Consider the following 20,001-nt stretch of genomic DNA (forward strand, 5'->3'; position numbering starts at 1 on the left):
ATATATATATATCATAATAAGTAAGTATTTCTGTAAAATCGCTCGGTAAAAAAGAAAGCCGTGCATTATTGTGGAAGCATCTGCCATCGTTCGTTAAAAGACCGCAATACTATATACTTTTTCGAGAAGCTACCCATGTAGGTAAATTAGGTGATTGCAAAAAGGATTGCCCGCTCTATGATCGGTATTGCAGAACGAAATAAAAGGGACTTATCGACAATTGAAAAAGAAAGTTTGGGTAAAAATAATCAAAATAATTGCATTTTTAATATATAATTATATAATTTTAAAATATTTTCAGATACAGCAGGATATGTCTCTACGTCATTACACGGTTACCCTGCTCATACGATATTTTAATAATTTTATAATTTCTTTCTGTGTAGCATATCGTTTCAAGAAAATCCATTCCACTTTATATTCTATTATCTCTACATGTAACACGACCATATCACAGATAGAAGTATTCTTACAGTCCACGTGATCGTTGCTCTTTAATAATAATTGGTACAATTAGAAATCAGTACTTATGATTTGTACTCGTCCCTGCACATAAGGCATCTCAATAATATTAGCCATATATATATACATATATATATATATATATATATATATATATATACACACACAAACATATAGCTTCATTACGCATAATCTTCTCGTTAATCTAAAATATTGAGGTACAGGATCGACGATACTCGTTCGACGAAATTGCATATAATTAAAATCTTTGTCGGTCGTCGATCCAATCGGTTCGTTGCGATCAAATGAAAATCTTAATGATCGATTATTTATCGTCGGGTGGACGTAGGGCCGAAGCCAATACTTGCTGCATTTGTATTCTAACGTCTAACTTTTTCTCCTCGGGTATTTGCCTGATGGTCGGTAATAAAGACAAGAGAAACATTTTGTCGTAATCTTCCTCGTCGATCGCTACACGTTGACCGCTGTGCGACGATAGGATATCATGAATTTCATTATCGAAGGACGTCAAAGACGTTTCGCACAATTGCTTCGGATAACGTGGACACATTTTGAAAGAAGCACCGGTTTGCACATATTCTCTGCCGGTCGTTAGAGACGGAACAGCGTGGGCCAGTGGAACGTCGGATTCTTCTATAACCGGATTGTCGCCTTCGCCTTCGCTTTCCTCGGATTTGCATTGATTTCCTGCCACATTCGTAATCCTACGAAATACACGAAGAATTTCGTTTTTAGGGCCAGGAGAAGGGGGGGGGGGAAAGAAATAAGAAATAATATAACCAACTTTCGCCCCCCACCTGGCCCCTGAGAATCAAAATTAAGATAAAATATTATGCAAACTATTGTATATCGAAGAAATAATAAATCGGTACCGTAGCTTGTTTTCAACGGTGGGCATGAGAAAAAGCAGTTGGTCGTAGTACATATACTTTTTCCGCTTCCGGCGTACCGAGTCCGGTTTAAGGGATTTTTGCAGCTGCAGTTTGAACTCTTTCATGAAATAGTCTCGTATATTTCTCCACTTCCCTCGCAAGCTCTTTTCTAAAAAAAAAAAAGAAAATATCGAATGGAAAGAATGGAAGGAGAAGGGAGAAAAGCGAGCGAAACGCATCGTTCAAATCTATCAAAATAGATTCTAACGAAAGTTCGCGCGACTATGTAATTCGAATTTTCAAAAGAAACGGACTTGGTGCGAATGTGATATAATCTGTGAAATAATAGAAAAGGAAAGTTAATGGGAGAGAAGAAACGATCCGGTATAACGAGAAACGGTCGTACGAGGAATCCGGATCGATCGATCGTTCGCACGACGATAACGTGCAATATACGTGTATATATATATATATATATATATATATATATATATATATACATATATATATATACCTTCCATGTTTCTCTCCTCGTCCGACAAACGCGTCCAGTTTGGTACCATCACCTGACAAACCTCTTCCCACGCGCTCATCTTGGCGTTACGGTCGTTGTACTCGCTACGATTCACATCGTAGATCGCCGGCCTTTTCTCGATCTCCTCGATAAATCTTTCCGTGTCAAACATGTTGTATATTTTCAAATATATCTCTCTCTGCCCCCCGCCCCCTTCTCTCTCTCTCTCTCTCTCTCTCTCTCTCTCTCTCTCTCTCTCTCTCTTCTCCGTCACTCTATCCCCTCTCTTCCTTTTCGTCAATTCTCTCAACGATCATCGATTCAAAAGCTAGATTCTCTCGATAATCCTCTTAATATCGAAACGCGAGCGAAATACGCGTAGAGGACAAAAATGGATAGTTCTGTTTTTCAAAGTAAAACGCGACGATTGATCGGGGACGAGTCGAAGATGCGGTCTCTGGATTAGCTCGATAAAAATTCTACGATGAATGATTTGATGAATAACGAAAAAAAAATAAATAGAATTGTACGGAACGCTTGCCGCAAATGGCCGTGTTGCTACGTTGACGGTAGCTTACGCGTCACTGCGGAGAAACCGTTGCACGGCGTATTTCGTTTGGCATCATGGCGGCCAGGCGGGTGTGCGGTTGCGGTTGCGGAGCGGAATCTATGCCGCCGCCGCCGCCGCCGCCGCCGCCGCCTCTGCTACATCGCGACGTTGCCAAATCTCTACTGACCTATACCCGATTGAAGAACGACGGAAGAGAGACGCGCGTCCGTCCACGTGTGTATTTTATTCATTCGCGTTAAGCCTTTCTTTATCGAACTTTACTCGTACGCATTTTTTTTTATATCCATGCGTACGTACACATGAACATAGTTACGCATATGATATTTTATTAACTTGAAGCGTCCGATATCGCGGTTTATACTTCCATAAAGTATACCAAGCGACTATACGCATAGACGTATCGTACGTACACGCGTTCGTACGTCGGAGAATTCGCACCGATCGAGTTACTTTCGCGAGCAACGTATATACATATACATATACATATACATATACATATACATATACATATACATATATATATATATGTGTATATATACGTTGATAACATCCGGTGATCGCTATGCGCTCTCGACTCGTCGTCTTCTTGGCATTTCGTGGACGAAAATACGTGCCGCTGCCACGTCGGCCCCCTTTTAAACCGCATCGTCGTTATCGACCGTTATACGTTCCTTCTCCTCGTTGTCACGGAATTGACGCAGAACTTTGATACGTGTGACCGACCAACAATAAAGACCACGCGTCGACTGCGCCGATCAAAAATTGTCAGCATTTTCGATCTCTTTCGACGTTTGAGTCATCATCCCGAATTTACTCCAGCTCTGACTGTAAACGCCTTTCGTACGCCTCTGATACGAACCATCTATACGCGCACGCATATGTACATTCGTGTATATATATATATATATATATATATACATACATATATATAGGCGAGATACCTTGAGATGCGCATCGGCGAGGAAAGAACTCGTTAACGACTTTATGCGATCTAATCGTGCGATTATTCGCTTAACCTCGCATGCCAAAAGCTCGTTGGCACGTTTTACTGCACGAAATCGATCAAACGATCGAGACACGCGAATTTTGTCGCGAGAAATTTCATAGAATCGTTTGACGTTTCCGTCAAAGAAAATGTTGTTCTAAACAACATTGTTGGATGGGTTTTTGCAAATGCATTGTTCGAAAGAACTCCGGCGATATACATCGTATAATTGAATTATTTTACCTACGCAGGGATTCGTCGATAAACCACGCGCCAGATTTCAACGGCCAATGGGAGTGGAGGTTTCGTATGGCGCGAGCGACTCCTCGAATATATATAGTAGAATATATTTCAGAACGATACGACTTGCGTAGGTGGGGAAGAACGGATAGTAATAATAATGGAACAAACGAGTGTACAAAGTTCCTTCTTACCGCATCTCCGTTCGAACGAGCCATTAAAAGGATCGTAATGCGATTGGCCGTACGAGAAGGATTTATTATTCGTGTCAAAGAAAAATGTTAACGAATTCGTACTTACATATCCCTCCTCCCGGCCCTCTCGAATAAAATTACAAGTTTATGATTGGATGGCTAAATGCAAAAAATATCTTCTTTGCTGTGCTCACAGTAATCGAAAACTCATTTGAATATCGCATTCCCATATTATCCAAGGCGCAAAGTGTAACTTTTCTAATCTTATCGCACTTTAACGCCTTGTAATCATAATCATAAAAAGAAAAAAAATAACTGCTACTGTGGAAGACGAAATTACACGTGAGCCTACGAAAAATGACGGTAAAAAGAACAAAAGAAGAAGAAGAAGAAAAAAAGAGAAGGTAAGCTCGTAGAAAGAATGAATATGTAGAAATAAAAAGAAATGACAGGCAACAAAAGAGAGTGAGAAAAAAAAGTTAGGTGGCACAGCTGCAGTTAGAACAAAGAGTGGGGGATACGCCCAAATACTGGAAAGATCGGTGTGAGCTAGCGTGAGAGAGAGAGAGAGAGAGAGAGAGAGAGAATGGGATGCTACGAGTATTCGGAGGACGGGGAGGAAAGAGGAGAGGGGGCGAGAGAGAGAGAGAGAGAGAGGGAGAGGGAGAGAGAGAGCGCGCGCGACAGGATACGAACGATGAGAGAGAAAGGGTGTGGAGGGAGTAGGGTGGATTAAGAGGGGAGAGAGAAATAGAGATGGACACAGGATACGTCGTTAGAGTCAGAAGACGGGTGGTTATCCTCCGGGCTGAGTGAGTTCGTCGTATCGTTCTTCGATCCGATCCACCATCGGTTCTTCCCATCTATTCGTCTAACGTCTAGGAAAGAAGAAAGTACACGTCTCAGGTTCTCCTGCGGTGTAACACGACCGAAGGTCCTTCTCGTTTATTCACGCGGTTAAGCTCGAAGCGGTATCGATCGTCCATCATGCCTGCCGAGGATTTCCTTGGAAAGAAGTACAAGCTCTCCAACAGCGAAAACTTTGATGATTTCATGAAGGCTCTAGGTACGTTAAAGCGTTCTTCCTTTCTTCTCGTTCCTCGAGATAATTACTTGATCGCTATGACGGTTGTCGTATAAAAGCTAAATTGTGTAATGGCGAAAACGTTAACGTTCCCAAAAGTCTAATGGAATTTAGGTTACGTACGAGAAAATCTTTCGAATCGTCCGATCGTACTACGTGATCAATAAGAAAAGTGCTTCCTCCAATGAAGAATTTTTACATATTACACGGCGTAATATTATCCATACGTATAAATCCGTCGCGAGTAGAATTTATCTTATCGAATAAAAAATATCATTTTGTACATTCAAAATGTTTATCCAGGGAATATAGATTTTGCGTCAAAACAATTAATACTTTCTGTGAATGACGTGAGTTTAACCGCGAGATATTACTTCTTCGATTAGCTATTGCTAAGAGAGCCTGCCTCCTTATAGAGCCGTAGCGAGATCATTCCTGTGAAATGTTTTTATCGATGCAATTAAAAATTTAACACTTTCCATATTTATATAACGCCGTCGTCGTAAGGATAACTCGTTTCAACGATTAAACCTACTTTTATATTTTTATGTAAATTATTACGCACGTATAAGTTATAATAATTAGTAGAGCCATCCTCGGAACTGATATGAAGACGAACGTGTTCGAATAATAGAACAATAGCTTTTCTATTGTTTAACTTCATTTGTTTCCGCTTAGTTTCCATTGTTATATCGTACGCTATTAACTTCGTACTAGATTGTTATGATTAAAATTCGTCCGGTCGAACGTATAGGCAAACGTATACGCGCGCGCGCGTATGCTATACAAATATGTATTTACGATAGAAGAAGAAGGACATTTTGCTGGCAAGTGATGATACGGGAAGGTTGCTCTATCTCTATACGCCACGTAATACACATATGCGTATAATCTATGCGTTACTATTTAAAATATTCATTGTCATCAACAGACTAATTTAATCGACAAGCCATTATATTTTCATCGATTGTCATCTTTCGTCGCTGATAATCCAATACTCGTGCGAAAGTAAGAAAGGTAGAGGACAATAAAGAAAATCGAATTAGCACGCTTCGTAAAAGAATTCGAATCAATGCGGGTACATTCGTTCGGAACGAACGTTGATCGACGAGAGATAGAGAGAGAGAGGGAGAGGGAGAGGGAGAGAGAGAGAGAGAGAGAGAGAACACACACGTTCGACGAAGCATTCGAAAGACGAATAAGATAATCAATTTTAATACGTTAAACTATGCTCTCGTCTTTCGTACAACGACCTGACCTCATGTTTAATTCCCACCATCTCGTCCATGCTGGACGCTGCATAGTCTGATTGTGCTTCAATTTAGTACTTGAATTAATTTATCAAGGAAGATTAATAAATCGCAATTGCTGGTCGAATCGTTCCTGGTAACTTGTTCTCTATGTACGTGTAGATATCTACACTGAGAAACGATAATGGCTATAGTCTATTATAACAATACTTGTTTCGCTATCTCAAACTTGTTTTTTAATTAAATAAAAACAAAAGATTTTTCATATTAAAAGAATACGTTAAGATACATTCGATAAAGTTTTCACTTTTTAACAAATATTCTATTATCTTATAATTTATTATGGTTCAAGGAAAAGATATTCGACGTACTAGATGTTATTAGTCACGTTTCGTTGTACATGCACAAACGCATTAACGACATGGATCTTTGATCCTTAATGGTGAACGATTATAAGAAATAAAAAAGAAATCTATTTTTACGAATTGAACGCGTAAAATTAATGATACGAGGAGAACTTTGATCATGACAGATCTTGCTTTGTTATTACCACATGTTATTACATCTCGCTCTATTTGGCGCAAAGTCCGAATTAAGTTTGAACTTGCGTTAAAGGCGCTCATTGCGTTTTCCATTGAAAGGCATATCTTAATCACCTTCGCGATGGCATAGGATATAACGCATGACAATGCGTAATGCATTGTTCCAAGAACGAGAAACGAACGTATGTCGGTAAGAATCGTCGGTAAGGCTTAACTATCGTCAAGCTCGCGATATATTGAGCTTAAATGACGTTTAATAAGTCTTCGACGAGAAGTCACTGCCCTTCTTCTTTCTTCTCCTTTTACTTGACGAACGCACATTCTCTCTCTCTCTCTCCCTCTCTTCTCGCTTTCACTGAGAAAAAAATCAATGCACTTCGGCCTCGTGAAACGAGGTATCAACTTTCTCGTAATAGCTCTTTCAGTTTTAACGTTATAATCGATTATGATCGGTGTAACGGGCGATTTAATGTCACGATAATCGAACTTTGTTATCGTTCGTTAACTTTCATAGATTTTGAAAGAATGAATCGAAACGAATCTAGTTTTATTTTTTAATGGCAATGAAGAAACCCGCATTACTCGATTAAAACTTCCTCCTTTATCGATTCGATACACATTTGACGTCTGTTCTAAACGGTAAAACGTATTGTATTTTATCGTCCCACGGACCGTTCAATCTTTCCAACTGTATCGATCTGTCAAACTACAAAGCTTTGTCACGATTTAATCTGCAATTAAAAATGATTACTAATCGTCGAAACGACAGAAGCTACGATAGTAAAGGATTAATATTATCGCACGATAACGTTTACCTATAAACTCTGGCGAAATTAATATTTAATATCGTATCAAAAGTCAATCGTTATTTGTCGTCCTTAACGAATATAAATAAACGAGAGATAAATAAACGTAAAAAAAAAAAAAAAAAAAAAAAAAAAAAAAAAAAAAAAAAGAAGAAACATAAGCTTCGATCTAGCGAGAAATTCTATATGGTGGAGGCTTTCTATATGGAAACTTTTAATGAACGAACAAGTTCCATTTATAAAAGAATAAATATGAATTTAAAATCAATCCCATGATAATAATACGTAAGAACTATCCGAACGTTAAATTGCAGGTGTGAGCCTTGTTACGAGAAAAATGGGTGCCAGCGTGAATCCAGTCGTTGAACTTACGGAAAACGACGGCACGTACATTTTGAAAACCAACAGCCCTTTCAAAAGCTCCGAGATTAAGTTCAAACTCGGCGAGGAATTTGACGAAGAGACGCCCGACGGTAGAAAGGTGAAGAGCGTTTGCACTATGGAAGGTAACAAGCTGTTGCACGTACAAAAAGGTGAAAAAGAAACAACGATCGAGAGAGAATTCACGCCGACAGAAATGAAAGCGGTAAATATCACTTTTTTTCCTCCCCCCCCCCCCCCCCTCTCACTGCCTCGCATTAAAAGCGAGAGTATTTTTGTGTCAAGTAAAGTAAAAAAAAAACGACGACTGATGTCTATCTTTACACACCGACATGACGTACATATAATTATTGGCGTAAATTATTTAAAGATGTGAATTATTAATTATTAATAATTAATGAATCATACGTGACTTCAAATTGCATCGTAATTGGATAATTACAATTTCAAGTACTACTTGATAGAATCAACGTTATTTAATGACGAATTACGTGAGCTGTACCGACGTTAACCGGCAATTGCCGATAAAAAATAGACAAGGGACAAAAACTATATCTCTTTTCTTTGAAACACCGTAACGATTGCCTAAATCTTCTTTCCTTTTTTTTTTTTTTTTTTTTTTTGTTTTGTTTTTGTTACAGGTAATGAAGGTCGACGATATAGTCTGTACAAGAGTATACACCGTTCAGAACTAATATCCTTTCAGACGTGTCCTAAGAAAACTTGGCTGTCCGATTCATACTCTAAACATACCAAGAATTTTACTCGTTAAAAAGCTTCAAATATATAGGAGATGTTAACTCCTATTTATCCTATTAAGTAATGAAAAGTACGTTCCAAAAGTTCGCTTAGTATTTTTTACTAAAGAAAAATGTTATATGTCGATGGTTTAACGGCGGACTGACGCTAAGGTTTTAAAACAACATGCAAAAGTATTTAAAGCTGCTAATATCGAAGAAATATAATTCGTATAGAAATAAAATGTCGATAGCATATGCGATCTTTGAATGTATTTAAAGGTATAAAAATAAGCGCATTACCAATTCTTTGTTGTCTTTAGCACGAGTTTCTCAAATACTTGTTGCGTCACGTATTATATGTTTATAAGAAGTCGTCACAGAATTTTTTTTTCTACCAATAAAAAAATATTACCCCAAAGATATTCTTGCGTTTTATTACGTTAAATACGAAATTTTACGATGATTCTTTTCTATTTCACATCTATCACCGGCGATATCTGAAAAGATCAAAGTAGTATATTCATATATCGAAACAAGTTTGAATTTCATTATCAATATATTAATAATTCTTCTTACGTAATATTCGATATAACACGTGTGGCCCTCCTCAGTTTTCACCATGTATTGAAAACACAGTAGTCCGCAATCGTCGGTCCTTAAGGACACTTTATTGGCGTAAGATAATGCTTTCATGGCTGGCTTAATATGTGCCAATCTATAACTGGTCGTGGCTACGGTAGTACATTGAAAATTGTCTACGAGTTCTCCATCATGAGGCAGTTCGATATGACATATACCGGCTAAACCATTGGTACTTATTCTAAAGAATGGTGCTTCGGGAGACAATAACAGCTGAAATTGCGAAAGATAAATATTCCTTTTTCTTAAAATATTAAAATAAATCATCTCGTATAATTGTGAAAGGTTACCTCCATCACTTCGCTGGTCGGATCGAGCTCGGATAAAATATCCTTTAATAATTCCGTTTGCAGCACAACTTTATTTAAAACGTTTTCTGGCTCTAGATGGAAGTCCAGTAACTCTTCCGGATTATGAGTTTTCAACGAACAATCCGTTATAATGCCATTTTCTTCTATGAGTATGCTCAATGGATTACCGATACCCTGGATGGTATACATGATAACTCGTATGATTATCGGGTAAGAGAATAGGAAGACATTGTTCGCGTATTTAAAAAGAAAATATTTCATACTTTATAAAACATTTCTAAGGCAACATTACTCCCCGTTGTATTTATATTACTCCAAAACATACAAAGACATTCAACGAGTATGCTTAAATTTATTCTGAACATAACATCCTCCTTTAAATTAAATTCTACAAAAATAACTCCTGGAATATAAGCGCTTGCTTGCATGCACTTGGCATCTTCCACCGTTACCTTTAATCCATTCTCTGTGGCAAAGCAAGTGGCAGTCTAAAAGAATACGACGAATTATCGATACGCGCAAAACACAGCGTGTCTGTTCGGTAAACGGGATAAATCATATACATACTTCTTTGAAATTTAATGCTTTCAATAAATTGACTATTGTTTTAAGACTACCCAATTTTGCAATCAATTTGTAGTCATCGATATTAGGCGTCAGCATGATCATAAAAGGATTGATACAATAAAAAATTTTGAAAGTCCGTTGATGTAATTTGCTGATAAGATAATTTCTCTTTATCGATCGTGGCTAACCAACCGGCTAAAACGTGCTTACAGGTAAATAAAGTTCTATTATTTAATACCTGATTCCTGAAATACGAATAAGAAATAAAGACAATGGCATTACGATATTTGACGATAAAAAGGTAATAAGTGTAGTTTACCTGAACGAAAGGCAAGTACAAAAATTTATCTCCGGGAAAAGCGTGTATATAGATCCTGAAAAGCCTTTTACCTGGAACAACCAACGAGCATTATTCCGGTTGTACAAGTTTCCTTCAACAACCGGCGGAGACGAAGAGATGTGCGTTATACGTCCTTCTTCGTATAATTCTAATGCCCTTTCAAGCACTTCGCCAAAAACGTTATATAGACTTAATAATATTTTATCTGAAACTACATATTACACCAAAGAAATCCTAATGAAACCTTTTAAAAGGTATATTTTCTATTTGCAACATTTATTCGATTCGATTTTTATAGATACTTACATTTGCCGCTCTTTTCGAAGTCTTCAGACGATTCCTTCAATAGACGATCGACAATTTCCCCATATTTTACGCTGTACGGATTTGGTTGAAACTCTTTTATCGATGATTCGTTATTGGAATCCATCAAATGGTTTTTTTATATAAATAATTTACTATTAAACGATACTTTTTATAACTGAACATTAATAATTTTATACTCTAGATCCTGCAAAACTCTCAACGGTGTACATCACAATAGATTGATGGTACATTTAACCTATAAACCGCACACGACCAATCGTCTTATGCATTTAATACTACCGTATAGAGAACCAATGAGAGAACAAGGTGTCTCCCCTCCTAATCGATTGAATTTACTTTCCATATTTAATTAAGGAGAAACAAGATTATAAGATATCGAATTGAAATTCAATTTTAATATAATCAAGATATCAATTATTATCATATAATTGATACCTCGACTACAAAATTTGTAACTTGCACAGAAAGCACCATCTATGCAGTAGTTTGTCAATGGTTTACAGATAGTTTCATCAAGTAACATGCCTACAAAGTGATTCGTCAATGATTCATCCGATATACATCTGCAATGTTATCCATGTACATATACACACACACACACACATATATATATATATATATATGCACACACGCCGAAATGCACAATTAAATTACACCGTGGCATCCGTAAAAAAAGACTTTTAATATTACAAATACTGCTATTCGACGCATAATGTTTCATACAATGTACAAAATGATATAAAATGTAACACGTAATTTAAGATATATTAGGCCTTATAGAGATATTACTTAAGACTAATATCATTCAAGTATATCTGCTTTCTCCACTTCCAAACCAGGCATACATTTTTTTGTAATATTCTTTTTCGCTAATGAATTGTAAATTGATAACATGTAACAGCGGTTGACTGCACCAAAAATTTTCTGTAGGACCTTTATTCTTAAAGTCGGTGGAAATAGTTTTTTTATAATTATTCAACGATAAGAATCCTCCCAGGTGTACGTATTTACCAGGTTGTAAATCATCAATTTTCTGAATACTCTCTGTACTTTTTTGATCATTATTTGAGTTCTAAAAAATATTTTAAGACTGTTATATATTCATTTAACAGTTATACCAAGAACGTTAGATGTTAATACAATTTTTTATTCATTTACCTGAGCTTTAACGCGTTTCGTTTTTTCAGAAAAGTAACGTTTTGCATTATACATTACACTTAATATTCCTGTACCATCGTCGACTACAGAATAATCTCATTATAGATTTTAATCCATAATTATAATCTATCTTTGCCTAACAATCTTTTCTTATAACAATACAAGCTTGTAGGATACTTGTAATTAAACTTTTAATCGTGTAAGAATACGAAAAAGAAAAAAATGTTAAGCAATTATAGTTTGTATTGTTTTAAAAAATTAAAAGATTTGAATACCTTGGAATTCGTAATAATTTCCGAAATTAGAAACTTCTAGAATAATACCAATTATATGTATAAATCCTATTTCAATAGATGGCATATTAAGAGGAAAAAATTTAATATTTTCTCCTTTTATATACGGTATTAATCGCCCTATCTCTATGATAAGCAAATTTGGTTCGATTCGCGTTACTGAAACAACGTGTTCGTTATTCATTGAGAAATAACTATTTGTCCTATAATAATTACAATTTTTTAATAAATTTGCTCACCAAAATTTTCATACGTCCGAATACCTGGCCATTCCTTTTTTTTCAAATTTTCAACTTTACTTTTTGAGGTTATCTTTTCATACTCCATATTTACTTGCTTTAGAGCTATTTATTTATCTTATTCTTTACGTTCGAATATTACATTTATGAATTACTTGAAAAATTCAATGAAACGCGTAACGAGATTAAGCAAAGTCGAATTCTATAACCTATTAATATCATCATATGTCCTATCAATATTATCGATATTAAAATAGCAAGTTATCAATATAATTTAATAAACGAGCAATTGATAAGGATGAAAATCAATTAGTCGTTAAATAATACATACGCACACGGAAAACTTTTCACAAATATATACACAACTCTACATATCAATTCTTTCCGAGAACTTTTATTTCCAAGAAACGTTTTAGTCTCGCTTTCTCATCGATAGGGGCGCTAACATCGATACTCTACGTATAGAGAATGAAAATTTTCTATACGTTGAAGAATTAAATTACTATTGTTTAGAATACGGATAAACTCGATATTAATATTAATATAAAATCTAAGCAATGTTTTGCATTAAATTTAATATGGTAGCTATCTCAGTTATCAACCATTTATTATTTCAAGTAATGTAACAAATATGATTTTCTTAGATTATATCTTCAATTAATACAAAATGATCTTACAATTATTTTTTTTTTCCCTATATATATATATATATATATATATATATATATATATATATATATATTTGTACACATATGAATAAAGAAGGATAAAAACACGTTTCTTATAAATTTCAAAGTAGAATGTCTTATTACACCGGAAAGTATTTTAGTTGGAATTATACAGTAGTGCCAAAAAAGGGGAAAGTTCAAAGCATCGTATCGTATTGTGCATTTGTGATCACATAACATTAGAATCTATGAATATGTACACTGTATAGTATATTATATCATGAAATAATTTGTTTAATTTGCCTCCTGGATCGAGGGTGTTACATTTTTTAAGACATACTGCAAAAATAAAAATTATATATTTATCAAATAGATGATAAATATGAATATTATATTAAGTAATTACCTTTCTATAAGAGATGCACGCATAGTGGATGTTATAGCAGTTGGTACACATTCGGAAAGCTTAAAAACACTTTCGATAACAGAAAGTTCCGTTGAAGTTGTATCCATACCGCAAAAAGAAACCCAGTCGTTTACTACCATGCCTGCGGCTATAACATCGCTACCTCTATTGACCGTACCTGCCTGCATAAATAAATGGTGTGTCTACATATTTATATATACATATACATATACACATACATGTATGTATATATTCAGTTTTATAGACTTTTCCTAATATAGAAACGAAATTTTGTCTTACAACAAGTGGTACTTGTAAAAGTGAAGACAGCTCATCTTGATCCTGAATAGAAGTTTTTGGATGTACTAAACCACCTTGATTAGATAAAACAGAGTATGATCCAACAAGTACATTACTTGCTACTGTTTGCCTGAATACTTCAACGTTCAAAGTATCTGCTAAAATTTCTTCAGTCTCCTATAATGTGTATATATATATATATATATATATATGTATAGGTGTAAAATTCACTTTATAACGTTTATATGCATTTTGATATTGCTATGAAAAATTACCCTATCAAGATCAGGATGGACCAAAGCTACGTAATCGTTGCAAGCAATAACGTTTCCCAAAGCAGAGAGTCTTTCTTCAACTCTTTGTACTTTTACGCTATCTGGTAACGAATTTCGTATATGTTGTAATTCTGTATCCGTAGTCGTATTTGGAACTAATAATCCACTTTTGTTTCCTAGAAATAATTATTTGTTCACCGTTCCTGTTCATCGTTGATCACTTTTGACACGTTGTCGTTTTTGAAAGGCTTACCAACGCATAATCGTCCAATAATACGACATCCTGCTACCGACGCGTGTACCACAGGAATTGTTTCAGCCAGTTCCGCTTCGAATACACTGTAAATAATAATTTTGTTACGAAATAACTTCCCATGTTGTATTTCGATAAATTCAAAGGTTATGGTAGACGATCATTGCGAGGTCTTACTGCGAACGACGTAAAATAATTGTCTACGATTAATCTATCGATCGTAAAGAATTATTTGAGATATCATATTATATTACCTATAAAAGTTTTCGGAACCACCAATTGCCACCAAACAATACGAATTCGTCAACTTTGAAAATACTCCAATTTCATTGTTGTTTTCGAATTGCACACGAACTGCCATAATTAATAAAAGATATATTTACATCGGCATTAACAAGGGAAAACTTTCTCGAAATTTTACGTTTACTTTTAATAAAACTTCAAACGTACGCTCTAACCTACAATTAACAATTCTTTATATCAGAAAGCACGAGGCAACCACTATAAAAATAGAGGCATATAAATGACAAGGTATAGAGTAACGGTAACTGCTGTCGTTTCTTTACTGATGTTTCGTTATTGCGATTGAAGTTGGTTGCAATAGCGGTGGCGCTACGATTGGATTGGTCGCGCCTGACGTTGATTACGTATACGGCCAATCAACGGCCAGTATCGAGCCATAGGAACGTCCAATAGATTTTCCTACGGTCTTACTCGGTAAACTGACCAATAGCGTGTTACGATTTCAAATCTTACGTTATTTGTTGCAACATTTATTTATTCATTTTATTAAAATTATATTTATATAAACGTTTATATATTCCATAAGGAAAGAGATTTTAAGGACATTAAATAAATTTTCCGTTTCTTGCTTTTTCTTTATGAGTAAGGACTTGTTGTCATATATTGTTCCATTTGATGTGTCATAAAGTTACGCCATAAATTCTAGGATACGTTCGGGAACGAATAAAATGAAACTTTTCAACGAGCAATGGGTGTTAATAGTTTGATTTATTTCTGTCAAGTTGGGAAATCGGTTCCTTAAGTTCGTATACCTGCCGTGACATTGCCAGCGGTCGAAATTAAATACAACTATTTCTTTTGCGTTAATAAGCGCAGACTTTGTGATATGGACAATGGTCTGTACATTATGTTTATTATATAGTACGAAACACATTGTTCCTCGTTCTCACGCGCACTTGCATTCTCGTACGTACAGAAGATACACACGCGCGCACACATACACACGCGGGAACACACACGTTCGGACGAGCTCGCGCGCGCACACACACCCTCACGTTAACGCATACGCTTGTTATACGATCGATACTAAAAACACGATCTTCCTTTCTACTGATACAATATATCGATAAAAATAGTAAACGATAAAAAAAATCATTATTTTATTAACAATACGTCGTAAGCGTTTACAAGAAAAATTTCTATACTCTGTTCGTTCGAAGAAATCGGATTGAACCAACCAGTTCGTTTTAGAACTTTACCGACTTTCTCCCTTCCTACTTCCGACTTTGTCATAAACTCAATTACTTTCGTGAGTTAGTTTCGACCATTCCGAAACAACATTCCTCGTATCTTTTTTTTTTCCACTTGGTTCACTCCAAAACTCAGTCATTTCGTTATATAATATATTAGTATATACCCGGCAGCGAGATGTTTCCGACAGATTAATTAGCGACAGATTAACTATGAACTTTCGTAGACGGGCATTCGAATTTTTCTATGGCGTCTTATGCAACAATAAAATATTCGATAAATGATTTAACAAAACATTCCGCAACGTCAATAATTTGCCTTCGAATATTTCGCTTTATTACGATGACGATTAATCGAATGCCCAAGTCTACGCGCGCGCGCGCGCGCGAGAGAGAGAGAAAGAGAGAGAGGGAGAGGTAACATTCGTTTTAATATTACACAATAGATTCCCCTCTTTCCAACGGAACACGCAAACTTTTCAATCTAAATGAAAAGTTCTGCCAGCTTTTAATTACGTACTCGAATAAGTAAGTGACTACGACGATATCGGAGAGGCAGTCGATAACTCAAACAATTTTTCGATAAATATGAGATACAGGGAAAATAATTGTAACCTTGTCACTCGTACAACATACTTTCCTCCGAGCTTCGTTATCGAACACACGATAATCAAACTTTCCTCGTTTTGATTTTTCCTCGAATAAAATATATGAGCGAATTTTGACGAATATTCTTTGATTTTCCCTGTTCGTCAAATCTTTTTAAATGTTTGTACGAACTTACAATTAGATTTGATTTCATTGGAGGTACGTGAGGAAGCATTTCGCACTTTGAAAGACGTGATATATGCTTACATATACAAATATAATAATAATAATAATAATAATAATAATAATAATAATAATAATAATAATAATAATAATAATGATAATAATAATGATAATAATAATAATAACAATAACAATATAAATAGTAATTTGATATTTCTCTCTCTCTCTCTTTCTCTCTCTCTCTCTCTCTCTCTCTCTCTCTCTCTCTCTCTCTCTCTCTCTCTCTCTCTCTCTCTCTCCCTCTTCCTTCGTCTCTCGTTCTTTCTTCTTTGCTACGTGAGCATTTTCTTCACACGGTTATAAATAAAAAAAAAAGAGAGAGAGAGAGAGAGAGAGAAAGAGACGTACGCATTAAGATATCTTCAGTTACCCGGCTTGAACGTGGTATACTGCGGCGGCTTCTCGATCTTGCTAGGATGCTTCAACGTCGCTAAGCGATCTGGTTTGAGAAACAGCTGCTCCCCCTGCACAATGTTTATCTCAGAGAGAAGTGTAGAAAGAGATAGGTGTGGAAACGATGCAACTTAGTTAAGGACGCATAGTGCAGCATTTGTATATGTCTGTTTGCGTGTGCGTGTGCATATAATATTTATGTATGTACACAGGCAGGAGAAATACTTTTCTACGGTTCGTTAAGCTCGGTCTTTTCGGTGACTAAAAACGAGCCAACGATTCGCTCGCGCGAATTTCGCGTCAGGCATTTATATATTATACATATGTAGGTATATATGTAAGTTTCGTGTACGTAAGATCGCTACCGATTGAACGTTATCTTTCGTTCCTTGCTTTCTACGTACGAACGTGTCGGATAGGATCGATGATATCGTATCGGATATGATATAAAGAATTTTTCTTCGATGAAAAATGCCAATGCACAAGCACTTGCGTGATACGTGCGCGTACACGCGTGTGTGGTTGCGATTATGCCTCTATCGAAGACATTTTTTCATGATAAACTTTCAAGACCACACACACACACACACACACACGCACGCACGCACGCACGCACGCACGCACGCACACACACACACGCACACGCACACACAGATATACGCACTTACACGAGATTAAAGCTTTCTTAATGCTGCCTCGTACGCATTACACGATGCTACTTTATAATATTCATACGATGCACTCGATGAGAACGCTCTGCGAATTCCTCACCGCTACTATTTTGATTAGCTAACAGACGATGATACCAACGATCGATCCAAACGAACGATATATGATATAAACTATTATTTTCATTTGCTTATTAAGAATCATGGTAACAATGCTGATGGACTACGCTTGCTGGTGCGTCATACTCAAGGTTCGGGGTTGGGTGAAGTGGATGGAAAAAGTGCGTCGTATTATCGAAGATTCTCTGTACATACATTTCGTAGGATTAGAATATACAAAGTGCAAGTTTCCAAGGACATGCGCGTTGATCAATAAATATATAGAGATATACGTATGTATGTACGTGTTATTTCGACTGTTTTTTCTTTTTTCTTTCTTTTTTTTTTTTTTTTTTTTTTTTTCTTTTTTTTCTTTGTTTTCTTCTCTTTCGTCAAATAATTGTCCATATTATTCTATATGCACGGATTCGTGAAAAAGCGCAGATTAATAATGCCGTCAAATAAATCCAAGTAGGAACGATATTACATATGAATTATTCAAAACAAACTGTATCTATATCTATATTCAGACTTTCATTTATATCGGACGTTATAATATTTACAATATTTCGAGCAACGATCAAATTATCGCTCAACACGCATTTAAATAATAAACACGCGTTTAAGTAATAAACAAGTATCTCTCGCGCTCTTAAAAAATTGGACTCACGTACAATTATTAAGTTAGGATAAAAACTCTTCGGATTTTTTGAAACGTCATGCTTGTTAACGAGCGAGAGAAAAAGTTTAATAAATATTGGAGTACTCGACAAACCGCAGACGTAATGAAATTTCTGCGTGTGTTCGTTGATCGATGACACAAACGTCGAATTAGCCATTTTGACGATAACGAGCTTGAAACAACTTTAATATTCATATATGTGTGTATATATATATATATATAAATTTTTTTTTTTATAATCATCACATATATTCTCACAACCGTATATCAACTAGTTGGTTTTTATTACGTTTTCGTTTTTTCTTTATTGTTATCATTTTATTTCCTTTTAATACTTTGATCCACCTAATTTAAATTCAGCCAAGTCAGTCTTTCGTTCTTGAATCCCGCAAGACTCGTGGCTGCAAACGAAAACGGTACTTTCTGGATGGGCGAGGAAAGAAAGAAGCAATGGAATATAAATTAGTTGAACGAAAACAGCTTCTATAATAACAATGTTAATGCGGAGGTAAACATTTAAGCGTGCTAAACACATAAAGTACAATATATCATGTGGCATTGATCAGAAAGGAGTACAGGCCAACTAGTTTCTACTAAAAGCATGCGTCTGATGAATTTTACCAATTGTATAAAACCTTCGCAAGTCATCGATTATGAATCGCAAGAAAAAAGAGAGAGGGAGAGAGAGGGGGGAGGGAGGGAGAGGGAGAGAGAGAGAGAGAGAGAGAGAGAAAAGAGATAAAAATGCACTTGGCTAGTCGCGTAAAGATGTCAGACAATATCGCAGAGATCCTTTGAGACATCGAACCTCTCGTAAAAATCGAGCAGAGAAGTGCTCTTTCTTGTTCAGCATCTAATTTACTCCATTTCATTTTCTTTTGATCGAAACAATGAATTCTTTCGTAGCTCGAACCAGCATAGATCCATTTTTTTTTTTTTTTCTTTTTTTTTCCATTAACAAGAGTGGAAATAATGAGGTCTTTGTCTCAAACTATGTTTTTATATGGACATTCAACATCGATTTAAAGAAAAAGCTATGCTAGAGAAAGCAATGCTAGAGAAACTTTAGCACGTTGTTCGTATACCAAACGAATCACGCCATAGGTTGATATTTATTTTCATGTATCGTAACAAATAGAAATAACACGATACAGGAGAATCGGTGATACGTTTCGACTTGTATACCCTATTCTCATAAATATTTTTCCCTATCTCGAATAATCTAACGATTACGGTTTGACCTAGTTGCGTGATTCGCTCTGTATTTTATTTAAATAACTATAGAGTGCATCGAATCGTCTACTCTAACACGTTTCGTAGTTCAAATACGAGACTTTGTTTCGTCTTTTTGCCGTTATTTTATGCGAAACTTTCAGACCATCCTGAGAAATGAATTG

The 20,001-nt window shown here is 35.7% G+C and overlaps 5 protein-coding genes across 13 annotated transcripts in view; 1 reads left to right on the forward strand and 4 right to left on the reverse strand.

The window, feature by feature from the left end:
* Positions 1 to 262: 262 nt before the first annotated feature.
* On the reverse strand, positions 263 to 3,936 carry LOC124955438. Of its 2 annotated transcripts, XM_047509890.1 has the most exons (4): positions 1,870 to 3,936; positions 1,670 to 1,690; positions 1,356 to 1,524; positions 263 to 1,187 (listed from the first exon to the last, which is right to left on the reverse strand). In XM_047509890.1, exons 1-4 carry the CDS (start codon positions 2,039 to 2,041, stop codon positions 788 to 790), a joined length of 762 nt encoding a protein of 253 aa, XP_047365846.1. In that variant the 5' UTR covers positions 2,042 to 3,936; the 3' UTR covers positions 263 to 787. The 2 variants fall into 2 exon arrangements, with proteins under 2 accessions (XP_047365846.1, XP_047365847.1); XM_047509891.1 differs by lacking the exon at positions 1,670 to 1,690 and having other exon boundaries at positions 267 to 1,187; positions 1,870 to 3,288.
* Positions 3,937 to 4,613: 677 nt separating this feature from the next.
* Positions 4,614 to 9,082, forward strand: LOC124955441 (probable fatty acid-binding protein). Its single transcript, XM_047509894.1, has 3 exons — positions 4,614 to 4,925; positions 7,856 to 8,127; positions 8,564 to 9,082. The coding sequence occupies exons 1-3, from the start codon at positions 4,847 to 4,849 to the stop codon at positions 8,615 to 8,617; spliced, it is 405 nt and encodes a 134-aa protein (XP_047365850.1). The 5' UTR covers positions 4,614 to 4,846; the 3' UTR covers positions 8,618 to 9,082.
* On the reverse strand, positions 8,871 to 13,187 carry LOC124955437 (cell cycle checkpoint protein RAD1-like). Of its 2 annotated transcripts, XM_047509889.1 has the most exons (8): positions 12,537 to 13,187; positions 12,005 to 12,456; positions 10,826 to 11,918; positions 10,570 to 10,730; positions 9,876 to 10,100; positions 9,592 to 9,786; positions 9,239 to 9,514; positions 8,871 to 9,159 (listed from the first exon to the last, which is right to left on the reverse strand). In XM_047509889.1, exons 3-8 carry the CDS (start codon positions 10,947 to 10,949, stop codon positions 9,133 to 9,135), a joined length of 1,008 nt encoding a protein of 335 aa, XP_047365845.1. In that variant the 5' UTR covers positions 10,950 to 11,918; positions 12,005 to 12,456; positions 12,537 to 13,187; the 3' UTR covers positions 8,871 to 9,132. The 2 variants fall into 2 exon arrangements, with proteins under 2 accessions (XP_047365845.1, XP_047365843.1); XM_047509887.1 differs by lacking the exons at positions 10,570 to 10,730; positions 10,826 to 11,918; positions 12,005 to 12,456; positions 12,537 to 13,187 and adding an exon at positions 10,180 to 10,316.
* A 246-nt stretch (positions 13,188 to 13,433) lies between these two features.
* On the reverse strand, positions 13,434 to 15,006 carry LOC124955440 (eukaryotic translation initiation factor 6). The gene is made up of 6 exons (XM_047509893.1): positions 14,693 to 15,006; positions 14,439 to 14,524; positions 14,186 to 14,361; positions 13,911 to 14,087; positions 13,611 to 13,792; positions 13,434 to 13,543 (listed from the first exon to the last, which is right to left on the reverse strand). The coding sequence occupies exons 1-6, from the start codon at positions 14,797 to 14,799 to the stop codon at positions 13,534 to 13,536; spliced, it is 738 nt and encodes a 245-aa protein (XP_047365849.1). The 5' UTR covers positions 14,800 to 15,006; the 3' UTR covers positions 13,434 to 13,533.
* A 1,902-nt stretch (positions 15,007 to 16,908) lies between these two features.
* The window catches only part of LOC124955300 (hemicentin-2), an 86,037-nt gene continuing 82,944 nt past the window's right edge, over positions 16,909 to 20,001 (reverse strand). For 3 of the 7 annotated variants that reach the window (XM_047509531.1, XM_047509527.1, XM_047509533.1), the window contains exon 13: positions 16,909 to 18,128. In XM_047509531.1, the coding sequence (XP_047365487.1) occupies positions 18,018 to 18,128 (111 nt within the window). In that variant the 3' untranslated portion in view covers positions 16,909 to 18,017. Of the gene's footprint in view, positions 19,028 to 20,001 lie in introns of all 7 variants that reach the window. The other 4 variants (XR_007102830.1, XM_047509530.1, XM_047509528.1 and 1 more) reach the window with 3 other exon arrangements.

Source organism: Vespa velutina, chromosome 18 (genome assembly GCF_912470025.1).
Source record: "Vespa velutina chromosome 18, iVesVel2.1, whole genome shotgun sequence".
In the NCBI taxonomy this organism is placed as follows: domain Eukaryota; kingdom Metazoa; phylum Arthropoda; class Insecta; order Hymenoptera; family Vespidae; genus Vespa; species Vespa velutina.

Coding starts and splice junctions, on each gene's coding strand:
- LOC124955438 (XM_047509890.1), bottom strand. CDS start 2,041: ATGTTTGACACGGAAAGATTTATCGAGGAGATCGAGAAAAGGCCGGCG. Junction 1,691..1,869: donor CGAGGAGAGAAACATGGAAG/GTATATATATAT, acceptor ATTATTTCACAG/ATTATATCACATTCGCACCA. Junction 1,188..1,355: donor ACCGTTGAAAACAAGCTACG/GTACCGATTTAT, acceptor TGTATTTCGTAG/GATTACGAATGTGGCAGGAA.
- LOC124955441 (XM_047509894.1), top strand. CDS start 4,847: ATGCCTGCCGAGGATTTCCTTGGAAAGAAGTACAAGCTCTCCAACAGC. Junction 4,926..7,855: donor TGATTTCATGAAGGCTCTAG/GTACGTTAAAGC, acceptor GTTAAATTGCAG/GTGTGAGCCTTGTTACGAGA. Junction 8,128..8,563: donor CGCCGACAGAAATGAAAGCG/GTAAATATCACT, acceptor TTTTTGTTACAG/GTAATGAAGGTCGACGATAT.
- LOC124955437 (XM_047509889.1), bottom strand. CDS start 10,949: ATGGATTCCAATAACGAATCATCGATAAAAGAGTTTCAACCAAATCCG. Junction 10,731..10,825: donor CTTCGAAAAGAGCGGCAAAT/GTAAGTATCTAT, acceptor TGTAATATGTAG/TTTCAGATAAAATATTATTA. Junction 9,515..9,591: donor CGACCAGCGAAGTGATGGAG/GTAACCTTTCAC, acceptor TCGCAATTTCAG/CTGTTATTGTCTCCCGAAGC.
- LOC124955440 (XM_047509893.1), bottom strand. CDS start 14,799: ATGGCAGTTCGTGTGCAATTCGAAAACAACAATGAAATTGGAGTATTT. Junction 14,362..14,438: donor TATTGGACGATTATGCGTTG/GTAAGCCTTTCA, acceptor AATTATTTCTAG/GAAACAAAAGTGGATTATTA. Junction 14,088..14,185: donor TCCATCCTGATCTTGATAGG/GTAATTTTTCAT, acceptor TACACATTATAG/GAGACTGAAGAAATTTTAGC.